The sequence below is a fragment of the Sminthopsis crassicaudata genome, chromosome 5 (genome assembly GCF_048593235.1).
Source record: "Sminthopsis crassicaudata isolate SCR6 chromosome 5, ASM4859323v1, whole genome shotgun sequence".
NCBI classification, from domain to species: Eukaryota; Metazoa; Chordata; class Mammalia; order Dasyuromorphia; family Dasyuridae; genus Sminthopsis; species Sminthopsis crassicaudata.
Window position 1 is genome coordinate 178,397,486 of NC_133621.1, and position 25,815 is coordinate 178,423,300.

The 25,815-nt window shown below is 34.7% G+C and overlaps 1 protein-coding gene across 3 annotated transcripts in view; it reads right to left on the minus strand.

Moving 5' to 3' along the window:
- Nucleotides 1–25,815, minus strand: part of SLCO1C1 (solute carrier organic anion transporter family member 1C1) — a 156,415-nt gene that overhangs the window by 98,210 nt on the left and 32,390 nt on the right. For 2 of the 3 annotated variants that reach the window (XM_074268885.1, XM_074268887.1), the window contains exons 2-7: nt 15,246–15,406; nt 13,759–13,900; nt 9,118–9,250; nt 6,094–6,215; nt 3,687–3,833; nt 1,642–1,740 (exon numbers count right to left, since the gene is read on the minus strand). In XM_074268885.1, the coding sequence (XP_074124986.1) occupies nt 1,642–1,740; nt 3,687–3,833; nt 6,094–6,215; nt 9,118–9,250; nt 13,759–13,900; nt 15,246–15,374 (772 nt within the window). In that variant the 5' untranslated portion in view covers nt 15,375–15,406. Of the gene's footprint in view, nt 1–1,641; nt 1,741–3,686; nt 3,834–6,093; nt 6,216–9,117; nt 9,251–13,758; nt 13,901–15,245; nt 15,407–25,815 lie in introns of those variants that run through there. The other variant, XM_074268888.1, reaches the window with a different exon arrangement.

Consider the following 25,815-nt stretch of genomic DNA (forward strand, 5'->3'; position numbering starts at 1 on the left):
AGGCCTTCAACAGCAGCCCTGCCTAAAAAGCTGAAGTGCTTATTTGTAATCCTATCTGCTGTAAAATGTCTCTTCCCCAGGATTGATGGGGATTTTTTCAACCACAAAAGGAGTAAAAACTCCTGTTTCACCTTCAAATATCCATCTTAAAGGGATAGCACTAACTTCAGCTGCTATTGATCCTCCTACCCCAGACATGTAGGTGTCTGCCTTAATCTTTGGCCAGTGACTGGGCCAATTGGCACCTCTAATAACTGTACGATCTGCACCCGTGTCTACCAATCCTTCAAATGGTATTCCATTTATATAAATAGTAAGCATAGGTCGGTCAGCTGTCACAGCTGCTGTCCAATATATTCCTGAATTTTGTTCATTGGAGTCAGAATCTGGGTGACTGTCACCAGATTGCTTATTAGGGGTATGTAACAATAAGCCTGATGCTACTACTTTTCCTGGTTGATAAATCACACATTGTCTACCTGTGTTAGTGACTGGGATATTATCTACACATTCCCCAGTTTCCCACATCAGTGTATGGATGGACACTGTTTTGTAAGCACTCTCAGAAGGTGAAATGATCAAGCCTACTGTGCCTGGAGGCAAAGGATCCAGAGGCTGAACAGGAACAGATTTCACTTCTCCAGGGAATATCTCAGTAGTCTCTACTGCATACAACTTTATTTATCCTAATTTCAATCCCTTTCTTCCATCTGATTGCCTTTTGGCTGATTGATCATGTCTTAAATTTCTCTGGATGTGACCTTGGCTGCCATCATGCCCCACTTGGGGGGCTGAATTGTAAAGGTCCTGTCATCTCTTCAATTATAATCCTTCTCTGGGAGGAGATCTCTTTTCTGTAAAATCTTTTCCTCTGTAAGCAGGTTTCTTGGGAAGCTTCTGGAGCTTCCAGTCAGACTCTCTCCTTCCAGAGTACCGTCCCAACACTGTCCCAGAGTACCATCCCAACTCTGTCCCAAGTAGACTAACTCCTTGCCCTCCTGCCCTCCTCTTTTATCCTAGCAGAGATTGTAGTGAGAACTCAATAGGGCTTGTGAGAAAATACTTCAACCAATGAACTTGCTCCTTTTAAAGGTTGTGTAAATTCCTTTTCAGAAGTTCAAAGGTGTAAACTCCCCCTAAAGGTTGGAACTAAAGGTTCTGAGCTAGAGAATTGCCCAGACAACCTGAGTTTTCACCTTGTAATCCTAACACAGACCGAATGTACAGATAATTTTGTAGAATAAAAAGACATTTGATTTCCAGAATATTATAAGGTCTTCATGTATTTTTTGAACTTCCAAATAACATTGTCAATGGGTATGGTTGTAAAATGTTGACATACCTGTACTTTCTCAAAACCAGGAAATTATTGCAGCTTTCAGGCTTTCCTGTCCAGGAATGTATTTTAACTTGAGACCTTGAAAGATAATACATTCTAACAAGAAATAATAAGCCATTTCATCACCTGTCTTTTCATGTTTCTCTTATTAATATACATGGAGAAAAATAACATAATAAGAATTATTTTTCAATTAGTCATTTCATTAACATATAATTTCTAAGCATCGTGAATATTATGCATATCATCTTTTTGAAAGAACCCACAATAACTCATTTTCTTAAAAAAAAAATTCTTCTTACCTAGGTTTACAAAGCCAATGTCAACATATAGTTTGGCACATAGTGAGCCTAAAAGAAATCCAAAAATTGGTCCAATAATTGCAACTGTCTGCACACACCCTGAAAAACAAAACAAATTTCTCTTTGCATATACTGTTAAAATCCAGAACTTCTTCAACAATAAATGTCAGTTCAATTAAGGATTTGATCAATAGATCATATTTCACATTTTTATTCAGATATATATTGAACTGGATAGCCTTCTAGGTTTTTTCCAACTGATTTGATTTTTCTCTCCTATTTATTATGGGATACAGATTTTATGAGGGTAGTTGGAGAAAAATGTTTTTGTATAAAGCATCACTTAAAATTATGTGATTAGGGATTAGCATTTTGGACTAAATATTATATTTGGAAAAGCAATTAATATTCTCAGAGCATCAAAGGACCATGAGAGATATTGTTGTTAATCTTCAAATCACATTAGAGATCAATTTAACTCAACAAAAATTTATAAACTAATATATGCAAATCCCTTCTACTAGATGATGACCATTAAAAAAAAAAGAAAAACAAACTTACCCAACCTTCAAGTTGTTTATAAATAAAGGAACAAATTCTTTAACCTCATTGATCTTCATTCTACTCATCTGAAACAGGGAATTATGCTTGCATCACCTACTTATAGGTAATGCTGCATCTCATGAAATGAGGTATGTAGAATGCCAAATAAAAGGGCATAATAAATTGAGGACATCATGTTGCTATGAATTATTATTAATCTTATTAATAATTAATGATGTTAATAACCTCAACAAATAATAACCTTTGACTAACAAATGAGATTTGTAATTGTTTCCATATAGAGAGATAACAAAGCAGAGATCAGTCTTAGAAAAGGGGTAGAGAGGTATAGAGGAGGATTTTATGTTTGCATGAGTTTTGGACTCTCTGGAAGGGACAGAGGAATGAAGAAAGAGAAGTGGCAGTCACTCCATGACAATGGCTTGAGTGTGCCACATTGGGAGTAGTTTTATTTAAGAAGATGAGAGATGACGTCTATCTAGATGAAAATACTGGAGAGAACTGTTTCTTATCCTGGGTAGTTGTCCTAGTAACAAGGATACTGAAAGAAACAAAGAGCCCCAAGTGAAATAGGCAAGGTCTACTCAGCCTCAACATTAATTTTCTTTATGTTTTTCTTAGGTTTGTTCTGTTAAGAAAGATAATTACTGGAATTGATATTATTTCTCATAAATACTTGTTGATCTTGCTTTTGTTGTTGCTGTTGGTTTGTTTGTTTTGTTTTGTTTAGTATAAAGATGCAGTAAGATCCATATCAGAGAAAGCAACTGTTCCAGCATTTGGTTGAGATTTTTACCCCCTAGCTCAATGCCAGTTTTTTTTTTTTTTTTTGTTTTTGTTTTTTAACTCGGGGCATAAATGTGAGCAATTTTATAATCACAATTTTAAGTTAAGAATATTATCATGAATACCTATTCTATATTATAAATATGCCTCATAGATTTAAGTGAAAGTTATAGTAACAACAATAACATTGTAACAATATCATTGAGAAACAGGGCAAGTCCAGCCTCAGACACATACTGGTAATGTGAACCTAGACAAGTATTCTTAGGTAGTGCTCTAATTTTATAAATTGTAAGGAATGTACAGAGCTATACCTTGGAAGAGTGTTTTCTTATATAGGAATTTCCTTTTAGCAATAAAAATCATATATCTAGCCCTTACACTCGCATACTACACAATAACTGATAGCTCTAGAATATTTTACAGTCTCAGATAATTTTTATTTACTTCATGAAATGTGGTGCTCACATCTCTGTAAATTACCACATGCAAATATTATTATCCCCTTTTTATAGATGAGGAAATGAAATCTTAGGTAGTAGCTAGGAGGAACTTTTCCAAGGTACACATCTAGAAAGTAACAATCTAAAGTTGAAGCTAACTTCAGGACTCTTTGCCTTATTTCACATAGGAAAAAAATATGTACCAAGTACTCCAATATTTATTTCTGAGACAATTTAAGAAGCAATTGTTACCAATATAAAATGCAGCATTGTCCTCACTGGCATGGTCATCAATATAGGTAATTCCCAGAGGCTGAATGGGAGTTTCTCCTATTCCACGGAGGAGATTTCCCAGAAAAACATAAACCCACATGGAGGTTCGAGTTTCTGTTTCACATCCTTAATAAAATTTGAAATGGAACAAGAGTTAAAATTTGACCACTATTCAAATACAGATGTTTTCTTTGGCAACACCCAAAGAATAGAAGAGCAAATAAAGTCATAAGTAAAATAGATTCTCAAGAATGTTGCCTAAGTTACTGACTATATTAATGTTATTTTAAAAAATCAATACCTATATTGTGAAACCTCCAAAGTTTGTGATGTTGTACCTCTGTTCTCTGTTCTATCTTCTGCATCCACCAGAATAACATCCAAGCTCTGTAGGACATAATACTCTCCATTTTGGAACATTTGCCTTTCCTCTAAGCTATCCTGAAGGAGTGAATATGTCAATGCTGCTATCTAGCTGGTCCCAGACATGTTGCAAATTTAAATTGTATTATAGTCTCTCCATGTGTCCTGCCACTATGTATCTCCCATACCCTTTCCACCTCAATCTATTTTCAAGTTTAGGAGACAAAATAAAACCAATAGTTACTTGCTATAGGAAACCTACTATATTTACTATTCATGTGACTTCCCAAATCAACACATATCTTGATAGCCATGACTCCCTCATATTGTCTTCTCCCCCTTTAGAATATAAATCCCCAAAGGACTTGGGGGAGGAAAGATTGTTATGACTTAAGATTATATCCTTAGCACTTAGTGCCTGGCACATAGGGAGGCTTAATAAATGCTTTTTTTCCTTTATTCTTTCAAGAAAATCAAAGTAAAAATTACTACCACAATCTTTTCTCTCTTAAATTTTAACTTGAATGTATTTTCAGCAAATATTTTAACAATTTGAGACGATAGCCCCTTTAAGATTCCTTGTCTGATCTATAACTTCCTTTGGGAGTGATCTTTGATTTACAAGATCTGCTCAAAACCACCCTTTTGTGTTCCTTGGGGAGAGATACATATCTGAGCCGGTTTGGGATGTACCCAGCCCCCACTGGATGTGAGCTGGTTTGGCTTTTCAGCCCCCATTCTAATGATCTGCTCAGATAGCCCAACCCCCTCCTGGTATGTTCTGGCCTTCTAGGAATCAACCTGGAACTCCACCCATATGCCCCTTCAAGCAGATAAAAGAGCCAAGCAGAAATCATCCCTTGGCAGAGAGTTGAAAGATGACAGCAACCATGCTTCACAGACTCTCTGTCCCGCCACTTGTGGTGTATTTCTTCCTCTCTTTACTGCCTTTTACTAAGTAGACTTTAACCTTACTTCCAAACCTTGCAATAAACCTCTTTTTATCAATCTAGGTTTTTGGGCCTATAAATTCATTTACAGGGGACTCTCGCTGCCACTAGACCTGATTTAACTGTGTATCCTTGCGCCGAATCCAAAGGGGTTGCAGGGGAGCTCCATGTGACTCCCTGTACCCCAATCCTGCCACCAAACCTCACTAGAATCCTAATTTTAATGAGGTATAAACCTCATCATTAGGTATATATCTCATCAATGTGATAGCAGTAAGAATGAGCTAATATCTTTTAAAAAATCTATTATATCTATTTTTACATAAGTTTTCTAGAATCTACCTGAGAGCAATCTAGCTCTGAAATTTCTCATCACTTTTCCCTAGTTAACATGTAATACTTAGTATAAGCAAACATGAAAACTAAATCCAGCTCTCCTTGTACATTCTTATAGACTTTGCAAAACTACAAATTCAATAGCAAAGCATTGTAATAAGATTAAAAAGGCTAATTTAAGAACCAAAAGATGCTAATTCTTTTCAATATAATGACTTCAAACTACTAAATCTCTAGGTTCTCTTTTCCTCCCTCAGGGGAAAAATTGGCAAGCCATGAACTGATATTGGCAATATTCTTTACCTCAGCTATACTTCTGTTTGTGGGAGAATAATTCGTAATCTAAAGGTGAGTGGATCATTGTAGTTTAATTCACTGAAAATTCTATCCTGAGCCCTTATCCTCCCCCACCTCCATCAACTAACTCAGCAATAAATATCCACAAATGTGGATGAGAAGAGCTCCTACCTTAATAAAGCCATCTGTTAAACCTGTTAACAAGAAGTTCAGCTTGTCTAGACAATTTCACAAATCCTCAAGATTCAGAAAGGTTTAAATTGGCTGATTTCTCCCAACTACATACTCTACACTAGTAATTTTGGAAACATTTTCATTCTCATAATCTTGTTGCCTACTTCAATAAAGGCAGAGGGGAAAGGACATTAGTAGAAGATTGGTGTCAATCAGGTATGAAATAATATTGTGGTTTTTTTTCAGAATTAAAGGAATAATCTTACCTGTATTTATGTTGGCTTGAGATCTTTCCATAACTGAAAGTGGTATTTTTTTGTTGAGGTCTTGTAGGCATGGAGAAATAGTGATGGTGGAATTGGAAGGAGAAAATTTTTCATAACTGTAACTAAATAAAATGAAGACTTTATATACTCTGAGAATTTTCACTCACTCAATCAAAAACAATGTACACTGTATTGCCATTAGTAATAGGCTATGCACTATAGATTTGGGATATTTATGGATCTGACACAATATTAAAATTATCAGATTTTAAAATGAGAATTATACAGCAAATGTTATATGTAAACTTTAAAAAAATACCATTTCATATAGAAGAAAAAACCTTGAGAGTTATGTTTTGGTCAGTCAATGATCTGGATAAGTGAGAAGAAAGTTAAAGTAAGAATAATTTGTAGATCATTATTTTCAATTTTTGCTATGGAAGGAGCAGTGACCTTTGAGCGTTAAATTCATTCTTAAGGCAGCATTCCAAGATCTGTCATTGTGTGACTTTGAAAAGGTTATGTAATCTCTTTGGACCTCAATTTCTCCACTTGTAGAATAAGAGAGTTGGACTAAATTATCACATAGGTTCTTTCTAGCTCTAGAGCTTAAATCTATGATACTGTGATTGATGAAGATTCATTTTATAAATTCAATCTAATGCTATATTAAAGTAACCCACAATATAAAAATAGGGACAACTATTTCTTTTTAGCTAAAAGGTAGAATGGTGATTTAATCACTATTCTTATAACTTTTGTTTTGTGCTTTGGTTGTGAAATAAGAGCTTTTAGAAATCATTTATCCAAATTGCATGCCAGTTATTTATCTCTAGTTGGGAAAATTGGATGCATGTAACAATTTTTTTTCTTGTGACTCAAAGTATCATGCTCCAGTGACTGAAGTATAAAATAGCACCCATCACTCCATAATACCAATAATCACCATTATAACCAGGTACAAATAACAAACATACATACATGCATGTCTCTGTAATGTGTGAGAGGCAATGAGAGGAAAGAGCTCTGATCTTTTAGAATAAATAAATTTATTATATATTATAAAGAAAGATTGTACATAGTATAGTGGGAATGAGTTCTGGATTTAGAATCAGAATGCATTGGGTTTTAGTTCCAGCTCCACCATATATTAGCTCTGTGACCCAGGGAAAGCTATTCCAATTCTCTGATCCTGAGCTTTCTTATCAATAAAATGAAATAATAATAAAAACACATCATGTGAGGTGAGATTGGAAAGATTTTGGAATACATAAATATATGCTGCTATTATTGATATTGCTATTACCACAGCTAGTAAAATAAACTTAGAGAAAAATAATTACATATTTGTATATTGGAAAAGAATAGAATAGAGTGGGAGGATTAAGTGGACTTGATATAGGCCATAAAAAATAAACAGGGAAATAAAAATAGATCAAAAGAGTCAAAATTGTTCTAGTGATCAGATATCAAGTCTGGTTTGGGGGCAAAGAACTTTTATTATAATTTTATTAAAGCCAGAATAATCCTTATGAAGTATTGAAATTCATATATATGACTAAAATTTATTTTCACAAAATCCTTTTTTGACTTCCTTTCCCAAATATACTATAGTGTTGACATATCTAGATAGAATGAGTTACTCATAGGTTAATAGTTTATATTTAAACATGGAGTAAAAAGACCTAGATTTTATTCAACAATAAATTGGATGAATGTTTATGTGGTCAAGAGAAGTCTATTTTTGCAGTTTATTTTCCTCTCATCTTAGTTATTTTTTTCCTTGTGTGTTGACGTTCAAACCTTTCTCAGGTGCATAACTTCTATTCTTATTTAAATTTCTTAGAACACTTTGTTCATTCTTTAATTTATATATTTACCACTTTCTACCTAGTATTATATGTATATTCAATTGGAAAATCTTTGAAGGCAGAAACATTGTCTCATTCTGGAATTTTAAAGGTCAGATCATTGATAAAAGTTCTCTAATTCCAACTCTTTCATTTACAAAGAAATTGAGACAAAAAAATTAAGTGACTTAAAATCAGCTCCCTCAATCCAAGACTTCAACTCTGATATTCAGGTCCTTAAATACTATCCCTTCTACTTGAATGGTTTGGGTAAATTATCTTTATCTCCTCCATACCTAGCACAATTCATTGACATATAGGTACTCAATAAATATTGAATTAAAATAATTAATCCTTCCATGAATACTTCTTAGGCCAGAACAGTAGGGGTTCTCTTTTCTAAGCTATTTAATATAATTTAATTTCTAATGATCTAATGATTTTAGATCTCTCAGACAGTGAAGTGGCTTAGTAGAATGGAGCATTGCATCTAGACTTAGGAAGATAAATTCACATAAAGCATCAATTACTAGTTGTGCAACTCTGGGCAAATTGTTTACCATATGTTTACCTTAGTTTCCTCAACTATAAAATGGGGATAAAAACAGTGCCTACCTTATAGGGACATTTTGAGTGGCAAATGAGATAATATTTGTAAAAGGCTTATTACAGTGTCTGTTGTACTTAATATGTGTTTGTTTCTTCCTTTCTGCCTGCCTCTATTAGTTATGTTGTGTTCCTATCTAGTGAAGCCGTGGCTCAATATTAATTTATTTTTTCTTTTTATATTTTAACTGCCTTGGGTACTATATAAATTACTTTTCACTGTTAGCCTATTTTTAATAAGGATTTGTTCGGTATCTCCAGTTTGTTGAATAAGTTTTTTGAATTCAGAATACAAATCTTCCATGGTCTATCAGGAAAAGTATTATAACAGTGTCATAAATAATAGATAACAAATAAATAATAACTGATTAATCTTCATAATGATATCCTTAATCTGATGTGGTTTTTGTTTGTTTGTTTTTTTTGCCAATTAAGTTTGTTACAAAGAGTACACAGTATTATTATCACCTTAGCCTACTATGTTATTTCATTAATGTAAATTTTTGTTGATCGATATGAATGGAATTCTGTTATCTATACATATTAGAATAGTTTGTTTTAGACTTACTGTCCCATGAAGAAGTGAGGCATAGCAATAAGCAAAGTTCCAACTCCCATAATTAGGCATCCTGTTCCAATTATCTTCGGCCTATGAAGTTTGGCTCCAAAGTAACTAACAAAGGTTATCACTAAAAGATTCCCTTTTTTGGAAAAATGGAACATTTATAAATTCATTATATAAAACAATATTAAAGAAACTATGTTATTCTCATAACATCAAGTGAGTAGTTTTTTCTCAAGCTTAGGACAATTATAATCTTAATTCCCCTATGGTGTGTCAACCAGTTTGCCTTTGTTTGGTCTTCCCTTTCCTCAGGTGTAAGTTGATTAATGTCATTTTCTAGCACAATGCTTTATCCCTTCCTTAAATGACCTCAATGACTTAAACCAGGAACTGAATTTCTTTTTTTTTTAAATAATAGCTTTTCATTTTTAAAGTATATGTAGTTTTCAATATTCACCCTTTCAAAACCCTATGCTCCAAATTTTTCTCTTTCTCTTCCCCTCACCCCTTTCCCTAGACAAAAGTAATCCAATATACATTAAACATGTGCAAATCCTCCATATATGTTTCCATATTTATCACGCTGCACAAGAAAAATCAGATCAAAAAGGAAACAATAAGGAAGAAAAAAAGCAAACAACAAAAAAATAAAAATACTATGTTATGATCCAGATTCGATCCCCATAGTTCTCTTTCTAGATGCAGATGGCTCTCTCCATCACAAGTCTATTGGAATGGGCCTGAATCACTTCATTGTTGAAAAGAGCCACATCCATCAGAATTGATCATCACATAATCTTGTTGCTGATGTGTACAGTCATCTCTTGGTTCACTCACTTCACTTAGCATCAGTTTATTTAAGTCTCTTCAGACCTTTCTGAAATCATTCTGCTGATCATTTCTTATAAAACAATAATATTCCAGAAACATTCATATACACTACCTTATTCAGCCATTCCTCAAATGATGGGCATCCACCCAAGTTCCAATTCCTTGACACTACACAAAGAGCTGCCATAAACATTTTAGCACATTTGTATCTTTTCCCTTTTTTTGGATCTCTTTGGGATACAGACCCAATAGGGATACTGCTGGATCAAAGATATGCACAGTTTGATACCCCTTTAGGCATAGATGAATTTAATTTCTAATGATCTAATGATTTTAGATCTCTCAGACAGTGAAGTGGCTTAGTAGAATGGAGCATTGCATCTAGACTTAGGAAGATAAATTCACATAAGGCATCAATTACTACTTGTGCAACTCTGGGCAAATTGTTTACCATATGTTTACTTTAGTTTCCTCAACTATAAAATGGGGATAAAAACAGTGCCTACCTTATAGGGACATTTTGAGTGGCAAATGAGATAATATTTGTAAAAGGCTTATTACAGTGTCTGTTGTACTTAATATGTGTTTGTTTCTTCCTTTTTGCCTGCCTCTATTAGTTATGTTGTGTTCCTATCTAGTGAAGCCGTGACTCAATATTAATTTATTTTTTCTTTTTATATTTTAACTGCCTGGATTAAGACTACAACTTCATTATCCAGATAGCATTTAAATATTTGATAAAGCACATGTCAGCTTAACTTCCTGGGTCCTTACTGTTAGTACTCTTTTTCATAGTAAAGACTAAAAGACTAAGAAGGAAGAATATATAGAATAATGTTTTTTCCCCCTAAACACTCCCTGTTTTCCCCAAAGCTAGCTAAAATGCTATCAATGTGAAACAGTATCAGCATTTCATCCTTTCCTGAAGGAAATGCACTGATTGATGCATTGAATTGAGGAAAGAATATGAGACAATGGGATATAATGGAAAGAACACTATAATTGCAGTTAAAAGACTTGGTTCGTTATGTTTACCACTCATTAGCTTGACTTTAGTCAAGTCCTTTAACCCTTCTGGGCCTAATTCTCTGATCTTTAGAAGGAGGATAATTACATTGGCACTACTTCCTCATATGGTTGTTTGAAGTAACCTTGAAGGAAATCTTAAATTGCTTTGCTAAGTATGAGATATTGTTCTTATTATAATTATCTCCAATGTTAAGATAATAATATTGGTACAGGATTGAGAATTTTATAAATAAGATAACATTTTCAGGACCAAATGAAATAATGTGTGTAAAATGTTTTATAAACTACTACACAAAATAAGTTAAATTAATGCTGATGATTGTAATAGATGAATGATTACATCAATAAAGTTAGCAATTATTGTATCTCCTAAGGAAAACATGGAAGATATTAAAAGAAGCCCCTTAGAATAGAATCATGCCATAACAGAAAGCAGAAATCATATGATTAATTATATGAGAGCTGATATTCAAATTACATTTTAAAAGTTACGATAAAATCAATATGTATTATACTCATAACAATTCCTCACAACTATAAAACATCCATAGAAAAATATTGCTATTGAAGATGTCAGATTTTTAGAAGCATGCATTTCAGGATCATTGAAAGAAATTTATAATTCCTCAAATGTGATCTTGAATGATCTCCTCCTCCTATTTAATACTGGGCCCAAATAATTTTCTATCTGCAGCAACTGTCCAGAATACATACAAACAATCTCAAGTGTTAATGAAGTCTAAATGTAAAACAGTGTCAAAGAGAAATGTTCCTAACTGATGAGAGAGTTCTTCAAGGTATTCTATTTACAGGGTATATTTAAGCATTTAACTCCCTTAAAACATTTGGGACATTTTGTGTGTGCATGTGCGTGTGTGTGTGTGTGTGTGTGTGTGTGTGTGTGTGTGCCACCATTAAATTGTGGCAGTGATTTCTCAGTCTATAGTGTCAAACTCAAAAATAATTGGATCAATAAAGATCATATATTGACTTAGAAAATGATAAATTAATATTATTTTAGTATATCATACTTTATTTTCTTAAACTTTTCCAATTTACATTTTAACTGGGTTCCTCATATGCTTCCTCATAAGTTTTACACCTCTGGAAACAATAAGCATTTTCATTTGCTTACCAGTGTGAATAATTGCTTTAGATTTCATTGGATAAATTTTATGATATTTTTGAATCTGAGACAATCAATCAAATAGATCCTTATATCTTGAAAGGTCTATTTTGAAGGAATGACTTCCTTCATTACCTTTATATTCTTCAAGAGAACTTTCCTGATTTCCCCAATGGCTAATGTTTCCCTTTTAAGTTATCTTATATTTACGTAATTTGCATCTATTTGTAAACATTTATGTATGTACTAATCTCTCCTATTAGAATATAATAAGCTTCTTATGAGTAATACTGTTTTATTCTTTGTACTTATACCCTCAGTATTTAATACAGTGCCTGGCAGTTAGCAAGTGCTTAATAATTGATTTATAATTGATTGGTTCTATTTAGAGTATGCAAAGGGCATCATTCATGATATTGGGAAAAACTTTTAAGTGAATACTTCCTATTTGTAAGTGTCATTATTTTTTTCCCTGTATGACAATTTTAAAAAATGATCTATACCTCTGCACCTTTCAAATTATTATATGGTTTTAAAATTGTTATGAGAGGATATGCTTGAGGAGGCCATTGAAGGGTGCTTTTCACTGCTAAATTGAATATTGTTCAATAATAATTTTTGCAAAATGATAACTCCTACTTGCTTAGGGGAAAAATCTGCAGGTGAAATCAAAGTGATGGAAAGATATATGGTAGATATAAGTAAGTTCCAACATATTACTAGATATGACATGCCAGAGATTAAATGTTTTTTTAAAAGAAACCAACCAGAATATAAATAAGCAGAAAGGGAGAGTAATTGACCAATATATAAATAAACAATGTGATTGTTATATTGCGCCCACAAAATATTAAAAAAAAAGAAACAGAAGAGTTTGAGTTCATTTTTGGGGGGCAAGACATGAAGTGGTCAAGATTTTTGTCACAATTATTCCATTATTGGATATTTATTCTCCAAAAAATAATATGTAGCTTCATAAGTACAAAAATTGGAGTAAGAAGGCACTAGAAATAATTGAATAAATTGTGGTTACAGGAATATATTTAACTATTGTAGCACTGTAAGGAATGGCAAAAACAAAACACTCAAAGAAACTTGGGAAGATTTGTATGAATGGTTACAAAGTGAAGTAAGTACAACCAAGAAAATGATACCCAAATTATCATAATAATATAAAGGTAAAAATAAAATTACTAACAGGACATCAGAACATTTATCAATATTTTGACCAGTCTGGCTTGCAGAGATTTGATAATGAGGCATTTATCTATACTCTTCAGAGAAAGAGGGCAGATTATGTTGAGAAATGAGGCACATGTTGTCATCTGTGGACAGTGTTTACTGTTTCCAATTTGCATGTTATAGTGAGAGATACTGGGAAATGGCAGCAAAGTTGTTGTGGTTTTTAAGCATTAACCATTTTTTTAAAAAGAAATACATGAGAGAAAATCACATAATAAGAGAAAATGTGGTGAAAGGCTCACCTGCACTAATTAAAAGAATTTCTGTCAGTAAAATCATAAATCTATGGAAATGGCTATGAGTTTTTACAATGTGATAAAAATATCATCTTGTGACATACTCTCAATTTGTCAAATATTCAATACATTATTCTAGAAATAAAGCCAAAAACCCAGTTTAATCGTCATAATACCTACCAATTTCAAAGCTGCCATCAATAACACCAATCAAAGAACTAGGGATTTCAAATCTTCTTTCGATTTGAGTGATTGTGCTCTTCAGATAGCCTTCTGACAAGGCTTTGGCAAAATAAACAAAAGATAATGCACAGAGAAATATCTGTAAAAGGACAGATGATTTTATGAATGACACAAATTTACAGTAATATGAAATGAAAAAGATATCTTTGCAGAAGAAAATATGTTCATGTATATCCATTTGGGCTTTTCCTCTCAAGGGAATGATTCCTATATCAGTGATATTATCAAGCTTTTTTGTTTTAATCTGAAGAGCCATAGAATCACACTTAAATTTTCTCAAAAACTGAAAAAGAGACTCTTATCTGTGGAGCTTTCCATTCCCCAATGGCTTTGATTAGAAGAGGTTGAATCTTTTGTTTTATACAAAAGACACACACACACACACCAAACTGCTCAGTCCATATTATAAATATGCCACAGCAACATTCTATGTGAGAATAGTGACCATAATTTAGTATTCTTAAAAATTCTTTAAAAAAATGTTGCATGATTGATGTGGCTTTTTTCACTAAATATTTATCAGAAATTTCCTTTTATATTTTCTTAGTTCCCTTTGCTGGTTAAATATATTTATTTTTTCCTGTAAAAATGAACTTTCTGATTTACAAGCCTTTTAAAACTCTTGCCAATGAGATATGAAATTTAATAAATTACTTATATGAACTATTCCCTGAATACTACAAATGTTTATTATGTTCACCCTGGACATAAACCTGCTTTGAAAAGTGTAGTTTTAATATATTGTCAATTAGTCAATCAACCATCATTTGTTAAGAATTCATTATTCACTAGGCACTGTCTTAAGTGTATTACATATAAAGAAAGGCAAATAATAGTGGTGTTTCTCATGAATCATACATTCTAACTGGGGGAAAGAATATGTAAATAACTAGGTTTGTTCAATCTATATCTAAAGTAGATAGGGGCAGCTAGGTGGTACAGTGGATAGAGCACCAGCCCCGAAGTCAGGAGGATCTGAGTTCAAATTTGACCTCAGATACTTAACATTTCCTGGCTGTGTGACCCTGGGCAAGTAACTTAAACCCAATTGCCTCAGCCAAAAAAAAAAAAAAGAAGGTAATTTGATGAGAAAGCACTAAGAGTTTGGGGTGGGAAAAGGGAGATGGGAAAGATTTCATACAGAAGATGAGACTGAACTGAGTGTTGCAGGAAATTTAAAAATAAATAAATAAATAAATCAAAAGGGAGAAGTGAAGGTATAAAACATGCCAAGAATCAGGGACCGGCAGTACAAATAAAGGAACAGAGCTGGAAGGTAGAAAGTTATGTTTAAAGAACTACAAATGTTTTAGTACAGCTCAGTATTAGAATTAAAGAGAAACATCTTCTGTAGCTACAATTAAAGAAACATGAACAAAGAACAAAGATCATCAATGTCATTTAATTCTTTTATCCCACCCTACCTTTAGTTCTCCACAGCAAGGTTGTTTTCCTTCTGAAATAGATGACTCTGATTTAAAAGGAGTCCTATCTATGGGTCGTTCAGATTTTGAGAATAGTTGGGTGTTTTCTTTGGGTGAATTTTCCATCATAAAAATGATCCTTCACTGGGATTCTGTTGAAGCTGAATTTTCAAAATTATTTAAATCTGTTATAAAATTCAGTAAATAAGACTTCCACCATAAATAAGAAATATGACAACATTTGTTATATGCTCAGGGAAGAAGAAGCAAATAGCAATTTTGGAAAAGAGCACATGGTTCTTTAAATATATATATATATGTATATGTATATGTATATGTGTATATATATGTGTGTGTGTAAGTGTATATATATATATACATATATATATTAAAATATTGATATATTATATTATTTTTATATTTTATTATTTCTACATATTATTATTTCATTTTACATTATTATTTTTTATTACATTTATATTTCCCAAGATGTACCTCCTACCTCTTCCTCCATAAAAGCCATCCTTTATTAAAAAAAAATTAAAAAGAAGGGGAACACCAATTTGGCAAAACTATTCAACACATTCAAAAAAGTCTAACATTATATGCAGTGCAAAACATGAAATTATATTGTGTGAATAGGTAAACTTAACTGCTTTAATGGGGGGGGGGGGGAAAGGAAAATTGCATAAATCAGAAGACAAGGTCTACCAAATCCCTCTACAACCTGCAGGCATGTATTTCATTCTTTCTCTTTGATCCTTAATAAAATCAGGGGATTGACAAAGTATTCTGTAGCTTTCTTGTTCAGTTTGAATATTTCATGAGACTGTTTGCATACTATTAACTATGTATGCTCTAGGAAACTTTCTAATTAAACTTTTCCATTGTTTTATTAAGTAATGTTACTATTGAGACTATTTGGTTTCTATACATAATTACTTTCTCTGTATTCTGTTTAATCAAGTACATATAAAAAGAATAAAAAAGTTGCTGTTGTAAGGCTTGATGAAACAGGATTTTGCTAAGTTGGAGGATTTACCAGACTAAGCAAGAAGCAAAGGAAGGAAGAAAATGAATTCCCATGTAAATTAACTGCTGGAACACAGTTGCTGCATTCCAATTAAGTCTGTAAATCTAAAATTTAAATTCTTAAGCAGAGTGTGCTTAGACAGACATTAAGATAAGGATTTTGAAAATTAGAGTAAATTTAGGAAAGAATTCATCATTTTCAAACAATTCAAAAACACACATCTTAAAAATATGGATTAAAAAAGGACTGATTAATGAACAATTAATAATGAAAATTTGAGAAGAGATGTTAGCTGTGACAAATTAATCTCCTTTTTTTGACTAGATTACTAATATGATGTCATAGACATACATATGCATAACCCTGTGACCTAGAAATTGAGCACTCACTCCCAGAAACCTATCCTCTTAATGGTGAGTACGAACAATATATTTCCTGATCTCAACATAACCACTTTCTAGTCATCTCCACACCATGTTATCTATCTCTTCCTTTACATATCCCCAGACCCATTTTCTACCCTTATCTTTGGAAGAGTAATCAAATTAGTACTATGATTCCTAGAAAGCTCACATTGATCATTGTCCCATTGAGTACAATCATTATTTCCTCTGATTTCTCTTAAAAAATAAAAATAAAAACAAACAAACAAAAAATAAAAACTGCTCTCTGGCCACTACTCTCTTATACTTAGCTTGATTGCTTTTATTTTCATCTTCAGTGTTTTGTCTTATTTTTTTTTCCCCAGATGACTTAGACTCTTTGGATTCTAGTTACATTGATTTTGTTAATATAACAGAATTTTAATTTTGTGTAATGAAAGTTGTTCATTTTCTCTTTTATGGTTACCTTTATACTTATGTAGAAATTCTCACATTAATCAAGAATTTTAAAGTTAAAAATTAATTTTCCTTTTTTTTTTCTTTTGAAGGGGAGAGTCTAATGCAAAGAGAAGTACTTTGACAATAAAATGAGATTCAAGAATGAACCATGGAAGGGAATGACAGGAAAAAAATAACTGGGTTGAGGATAGCTTAGACAACACTAATTTTAATATACAATTGAGGTATTGCTGATTTTCTCAATGTTCTAATTTTTTGGTAATTTTACCTTTTTTTCCCCTTTTTAAAAAAGCATTATCCAGGCAGAGCCAAGATGGCAAAGAGTAGACATGGCTGTATCTGACCTTCTCTCAAACCAACTATAAATTAAGCATCTAAACTGGTTTTGGAGTGACAGTACCCACAAATATTTGTAGAGCAACACATTTACAGAAAAAGATACTTTGTAAGAATTTCAGAACAAGTCTGTTTCAATCAGGCAGGGAAATAGTCTAACAGGCTACAGCGTAGGGAGCCCAGAGCAAGGAACTGGGGCAGGGAGCCAGAACTTTGCAGCATCCATACATGGAGAATCTTCTGTGAAGCTCTTAGGCTACTCTGTCCTAGTTACAAGGAGTTAGTTTGGTAGATTTATGGTAAAACACCCAAAAGCAAATACAAAAAGCAAATTTTAAGCCAATGAGCCCCAGAAGAATGCAGGACCAGTCTGCATTTCCCAGCATCTGAAATCAGTCAGCAGAACTGTCCCAGGGCATATTAAAGTGAATGTCACCCCTTTGCCTTAAGAGCAGATCTCAACACTTTAAAAAATTACCAAAAAAGGAAAAAGAACTCTGACCATAGGCACCTTTTATGGAGAGAGAAAAAAACAAACTTCAGACCCTGAGGTTCCTAAAGGCAAATCAAATCCAGATGAAGCCCTAAGGATGATATGAGCTTGTCCCTATTTCACAAGGCTATCTTGGAAGATTTCACAAAGGATTTTAAAAGAGAAGTATAAGAAAAATGGGGAAAGGAAATGAGATCTTTGCAAGAGAGTGTGGAAAAAGAAAACCAGAAATTATCTAAAGAAAACTCATTAAAAATAAAGAAATTGGAAAAGAAACAAATGCAATGAAAAACAGAATTTGTGAAAAGGGAAAAAATGCAATGAACAAAACAACTCATTTAAAAATTCAATTGGCCAAATACAAAAGAGGCTACAAAAAATAATTGAAGAAAATAATATGCTAAAAATTAGAATTGAACAAACACAAGTGAATAACTCAATAAGACTTTGAGAATCAGTCAAACAGAACCAAAAAAACCTGGGGAAAAATAGAAGAAAATGTGAAATACATCATTCAAAAAACAACTGAACTGGAAAATAGATCTAGGAGAGATAATTTAAGGTTGATGGCACTTCCTGAAAACCATGATGAAAAAAAGAGCCTTGACATCATCTTTCAGAAGATCATTGAGGAAAACTGCCCTGATGTCCTAGAACTAGAAGGTAAAATGGTCATTGAAAGAATTCATTGATCACCTCCTGAGACCACAAAATGAAAAGTCCATAGAATGTCATAGAAAAATTTCAGAACTATGGGAGAAAGAAATAAAATAACTCAAATATCAATGAACCACAATCAGGATTACCCAGGATTTAGCAGTTTCCACCTTAAAGGATGGAAGGGCCTAGAATCTAATATTCCAAAAGGCAAAACACTTGGATTGCATGCAAGAATAAACTATCCAGCTAAATTGACCATTATCTTTCAGAGAAGAAGATGGACATTCAATGATACAGGTGAATTTCATTTATTTCTGATGAAAAGACCAGAGCTGAACAAAAACTTTGATGTCCAAATATAGAACTCAAGAGAAGCATGAAAAGTTGAAAGGAAAGAACTCTTGAGAACTATATCTCTGGTATGGATATACTTAGAGAATACAGGTATAAGTTGATTTTATTGTGATAACATGAAAAATAAACTAGAGGTAGAAAGGAGATTGTACTGGAAAAAGAGGAAAATGGAGGTTAAAATGAGGAAAATTGCACCTCATGAAGAGGCAAAAAAGACCTATTATAATTGAGGAAAAGAAGGGAGAGGGATGAACATTGTGTGAATCTTATTCTCATAAGACTTGGCTCAAAGAGAAAATATCAGACATATTTGGTTTCACAAACTTTTCTCACCTTATAGGGAAGTGGGAGGGGAAAGGAAAGATGGAGGCTAATAGAAGGGGAAACATAAGTAATAGGGATAAGGTAAAAGAAAGGGGGAGTGGTTGTAAAGGGGGAGGCCTGTTTGAGGGAGATGTTGGTCAGAAGCAAAATATTGGGAAGAAGGGAAGGGAGTAAGGAAAAAGAGAAGCATATGTTGGGGAAAATAAGATGGCAGGAAATACAGAATTAGTTATTTTAACTGTGAATGTGAATGGGATGACTCTCCCATAAAATGGAACTGGGTAGTAAACTGAATTAAAATCCAGAATCCTATCATTTATTATTTACAAAAAAATCATGTAAAGCAGAGTGATAACATACAGAGTAAAATTAAAGATTGGAGCAGAATCTATTATGCTTTAGATGAAATGACAAAAGCAAAAATAGATCTAATTAAAACGTGGGCCAGGCACCCTACCTCCCTACCCTACCTCCACTGAAGTCCTCTGGTGACCAGGAGATTAGGTGAGTATTCTAATAAGGAAGTTACCTTGTTAAGGGCTAAACCAGCAATCTCTTAGCTGAAATTGGGCAGATGTTAGCTAAAAACATTCTCTCGACCTCAGCCGACTCAGGCCCAGCTCCAGCTCCACCCAGGAGTATAATTAAGATAATTGAGGAGCAGAGTTTACTTGTAACCTGGGTACAGATTGATAAACTCTTGGGCACATTAAAATGCACATCCCCTTGGCTTTTAGAGGAAGAAAAACTAAATGTAGATAACTGGAAGCTAGTGGGACTTCAACTGAAAGAATTTCGCACAAAAAAATGGGCCTCGTTCAATTTCCACAGAGGTATATACGTTATACAATATAGTTCAATTAGACTTAAACTATCAAGCAAGTTATAGGAGAAGGAAAAGTTTTAAAAATGAACAGAGGAGGAAGTGTGAGGGAAAGAATAAAGATAAAGATATTGCTCAAGGGCAAGGGGATTTAAATGAGGAATTAGGGTGTGATGACTTGATTCTCTTGGAGAAGCTTCAATCCCTCCTAGAGAGCAAATTATTGACAGACCCACACCAACTTCACCTTCAGGGAGAGAGGAGGAGTAGTGGGAGGGGCATCAGCACCTCTCCCCCCCCAGCAATTACGAACTCCTATAACTAGATTACAGAAAGCAATTTTTAAAGCCTCACAAGATGGAAAAGAAATAGTGATTTTAAACTTCAAATTTTTCCCATGATTCAACAGTTTAATTCTGCAGGCCAAGAAAGTAGAAGATACACTAAAAAGCTTGCACTCTCTATGGGGCTACATCAGCTTATGTTAAGATGTTACTACAAAATTTGGCTTATGAAGTCTTAACCCCTAGTGACTGGAAATCCATTGCAAGGGTGTGCTTAGAACCTGGACAAAACTTGTTGTGACTTTCTGAATATAGTGAGCTCTGTAGGATTCAAAGTGGAGTTAATACTTCAGTCACCTGTGACCTACTAACAGGTGTAGGTTCTTATGCAGAAGCTTCAGTACAGATTAATTACTCCATAGTAGCATTTGAGCAAATTGCTGCTGCTGCTATCAAAGCATGGGCTTCTCTCCTCAGTAAAAACGACAAGGGTGAGAACTTCACAAAAATTGTACAAGGACCAAATGAACCCTTTGCTGATTTTGTGGCATGTTTACAAACAGCTGTCATAGGGACTAATGGTGAAAATATAGTACCAGACAATTTGGTAAGGCAACTTGCTAAAGAAAATGCCAATGAGGTTTGTAGAAGGATTATATTAGGACTACATAAGGATGCTCCTTTAGAGGAGACCATAAGACGCTGTGCCACAGTGGGCAAAATACCTTTTATAGCCAGACTATGGTGCAGACTTCCCAAGATCCCAAAATGGGAAGACAGGGTCCCTTTTGGCAAGGGACTTCCAGAGAGATTCGTCAATGCTTTCAACGTGGTAAAGTAGGCCATCTGAAAGTTCAATGTTGGCATAGAGACAGAGTGAGAAAACAGTGTGGGAGAACAAACCCCAATACCCCATGTCCAAACTGCAACAGAGGACTCCATTGGGCATCAAAGTGAAGACTGATTCAGGGAAACGGGATGAGGGGCCCAGCTCCAGGGTCCCAGACAAAAAACACTTGGGGCATGATGGCAGCAGATGCCACACCCAGAGAGTTCCTACAAATCCAATACCCAGACATGACCAATCAACCAGGAAGCCATCTGATGGGAGAAAGGGATTAAAAAACAATCAATCAGCCAGGAAGCAACATGATGTGAGAAAGGGATTACAATTAGGGAGGATAGAGTTGTATGCAACTGGGACAACTGAGATACCCCCTGGAGAGGTGAAATCTGTTCCTCTCCAGCCTATGGATCCTTTGCCTCCAGGCACAGTAGGCTTGACCATTTCACCTTCTGAGAGTGCTTACAAAACATTCTGGGGAATGTGTAGATAATATCCCAGTCACTAACACAGGTAAACAATGTGTGATTTATCAACCAAGAAAAGTAGTAGCATTGGGTTTGTTGATAGATACCCCTAATAAGCAATTTGGTGATAGTCACCCACGTTCTGACTCCAAACAGCAAAACCCAGGAATATACTAGACAGCAGCTGTGATAGCTGACTGACCTATGATCACCATCTACATAAATGGTATACCATTAGAAGGACTGGTGGACACAGGTGCAGATCTCACAGTCATTAGACGTGCCTACTGGCCCAGTCACTGGCCAAAGACTAAGGCAGATACCTACATGTCTGGGGTAGGAGGATCAATAGCAGCTGAAGTTAGTGCTGCCCCTTTAAGATGGATATTTGAAGGTAAAACAGGAGTTTTTACTCCTTTTGTAGTTGAAAAAATCCCCATCAATCTGTGGGGAAGAGATATTTTACAACAATTAGGGTTAAAAATGAGTACTTCTGTTTTTTAGGCAGGGCTGCTGTTGAAGGCCTGCCACCACTTTCACCTGTTCCTATCCAATAGAAAACTGATACACCAGTGTGGATAGAGCAGTGGCCCTTAGGCAGCAATAAAATTCAAGCCTTATTAGACATAGTACAGGAACAACTTGACTAAGGACACTTACAACCTTCTCTAAGCCCTTGGAATTCCCCAGTATTTGTTGTAAAAAAGAAATCTGGAAAATGGAGGATGTTGACTGATTTAAGAAAGGTAAATGAACAGATGGAAACTATGGGAACTCTTCTACCTGGATTTCCATCTCCTACTCAATTGCCTAGAAAATGGCCTCTGTGGGTTATAGACATTAAGGACTGTTTCTATTCTATCCCTCTAGATAAGGAGGATATGAAAAGATTTGCTTTTTCAGTGCATAGTGTTAATTTGGCTGAGCCTTATAAAAGATATGAATGGACAGTTTTGCCACAGGGAATGAAAAACAACCCTACTATTTGTCAAATGTATGTTACTGCTGCTCTTACTCCAGTAAGAAAAGCATTTCCAAAAGTAATGTTATTACATTACATGGATGATATATTGGGATGTGCACCTGAGGAACAAATGTTAGAAGCATGTCTACAAAAGAACCATAGAAACACTAAGGAATTATAAATTGCACATAGCTTCAGAAAAGATTCAAAGACATGCTCCTTTTCAATATTTAGGATATGAAATATATCCTAAGATGCTTACAGTACAAAAACTCTCTTTAAGAACAGAGAAGCTAAATACCTTAAATGACTTCCAGAAATTGATAGGAGATATCCAATGGATATGTCCCATGCTAGGCTGGATTACCTGTCAATTGCAACCATTATATGACATTTTAAGGGGAGACAGTGCTTTAAATTCACCACACCAGCTTACAAAAGAAGCTCAAGAGGCTTTGAGACAAGTTGAACTGGCTTTATGCAATGTGGATAAACACTTGGAAATATCAGTTTTTGCTACACAAGAGGCACCCACAGCAATCCTTCATCAAGGAGACAGTGTGATAGAGTGGGTGAACCTCCCAGAACAACTAGAACAAAGCCTTATTTCTTACCCCGTGTTTGTGGCTAAAATTTTATTAAAGGCCATTAAGCAAGCAGTACAATTATCTGGGATAAGACCTCAAGATATACACCTTTTATACTAATGCACAAGTTAATGTGTTGCTGTGAAACCATCCCAGAGTGGCAAATTTTATTAGCCATGGCTCCAAATTTTATACATGGGTCTCCATTAAAGATAAGATAACCAGACTGTTACATAATTGACGATGGATTCTTGAAGAAAAGGTTTCTAAAGTTCCTCTTAAAAGAACAACTATCTTTACAGATGCATCCAAACATAATATTTGTGCTGTATGCTCTTATGACTTAACTATAAAGAGAGTAATCAGAACTTCTTTTCAGTCCACTCAGCAGAATGAATTGTATGCAATCATTCTAGCTCTTGCTTATTATCTTGGACACATAAATATAATATCTGATTCAGCCTATTCAGTAGGTGTGGTACAAAGAATTGCCACAGACCAAATAAAATTTGTAGCCTCCAATATATATCAGCTCTTTAAGGAACTTCAAGAGCAAGTGAGAAAGCATCAAGGTAAGATTTGTATTTTGCACGTCTTCCAGGTCCTATTTTTGATGGTAATTCAAAGCAGATTGCTGTCTAACCATGTTCACCAATACTCCTTTATTTCAAGAAGCCCAAGAATCTCATTCTACATATCATCAGGCTGCCTGAGCTTTACATTTACAATTTGGAATAACAAGAGAAGAACCCAGGAGCATAGTAAAAGCCTGTACAGCTTGCCTTCCTTTCCATGCTCCTACACTCCCTCCAGGGAAGAACCTTCGTGGTTTGAGACCTAATGAAATTTGGCAAATGGATGTGACCCATTATAAATCTTTTGGTAGTCTATCTTTTATCCACGTCATGGTAGACACCTTTTCAGGATTCACTTTTGCAATGCCAACAGCAAAAGAGACAGCCAAGTGGTCACTGAATTCCTTATACAAGCATTTGAAATTATGGGTGTGCCACAAGCAATAAAAACAGACAATGGACCTGCATATAGTTCTAAAAATTTTGCACACTTTTGTGCACAGTATAAGATTTTACATACCACTGGCATATCATTTAATCCTCAAGGGCAGGCAATAGTAGAGAGAAGAAACAGAGATATTAAGACACTTCTCCAAAAACAAAAAGAAAGGGGAGCCATGGGTAACCCTAGAGAACTTCTAAATTTAGTTCTCTATACCATTAATTTTTAAATTTTTGACACAGATGCACTGGCTCTGGCAGACAGGTTTTATAACCCACCGGAAGGACAGTGTCCAGTGCGAGCAGCTTCACTCTCTTTAGATAATCTCCAGGTCATGTGGAGAGATCCAGAAAGTGGTGACTGGAAGGGACCAGATAGGTTAACTGCTTGGGGGAGAGGGTTTGCTTGTATCTCCACAGATGGAGAAGGAATCAGATGGGTGCCAATGAGCCATATTTGCCTTGACCATCAGAGAGAGACAGAGCAGACCCTTGAAATGAAGGAGAAGACCCAAGAGACATCGGTGGTTCCATTGCTGACTGTGCCCAAAACTGAAAGAACCTGGCAGTTATGGCGTTTGACTCATGTACATCAAAAATTGTTGGACTTGAAAATCCTCAGGAATCATTGGATTCTCTGAGACGTGATAAAACCGTTATAGGACTTGAAAACCCTCAGGAATCATTGGATGCTCTGAGACATCATAAAACTATTGTAGGTGTTGAAAGTCCTTAGGAATCATTGAATTCTCTGAGGCATCATAAGACTGTTGCAGGACTTCAAAACCTGTAGGAATCATTGGTTCCCTAACATACAAAAAGACTGTTGTGGGACTTCAAAAACTTGTGGGGATCATTGGATTCCCTAACATATAAAAAGACTGTTATGGGACTTCAAAAACTTGTGGGGATCATTGGATTCCCTAACACATGAAGCAATGGACAATAGATTGGTTTTGGACTATCTCTTGGTTGCTGAAGAAGGTGTATGTGTTACTGATGTTTACATACCCTCCTTCTAGGACTTCTGGAAATCTTTTACAAAACTGTGTTGATTTATATTGTTTGTTATATTACTACTTGCATGTACAATTCATGTTTGTTACACCTCATTGAACCTGCACTGACTGTGGGGAAAGTCATCACTAATAGCCTCTGCATTATTGCTATGTGCTTGTGTAATAACTCCCATGCTGATGGGTTTGTGCATACTTGTCTCTAATAAGACCCTTCAACCCAGAAACCTGATAGCAATCCCCATTTCCCTTTGGTGCTTTTCATCTCCTTTCCTGAGATGTCAGGGAGGGCGTGATTATCTCCTTTTTTAGTGCTTTCATCTCCCCTCCTGAGAAGTTGGGGGAGGGGGACGTGATCACCTTCTTTTTGGGGTTCTCACCTCCCTGAAAAGTCAGGGATGGTATGACCACCTGTGTTCTAAAATAAAAGAAAGCAGGAGATATAAAGGGCTAGAAATGTGCAAATGCACTTGGATAATGGAGCACGTGAGACTAATTGCCAATTGGACAATTCTCTAATAACATGA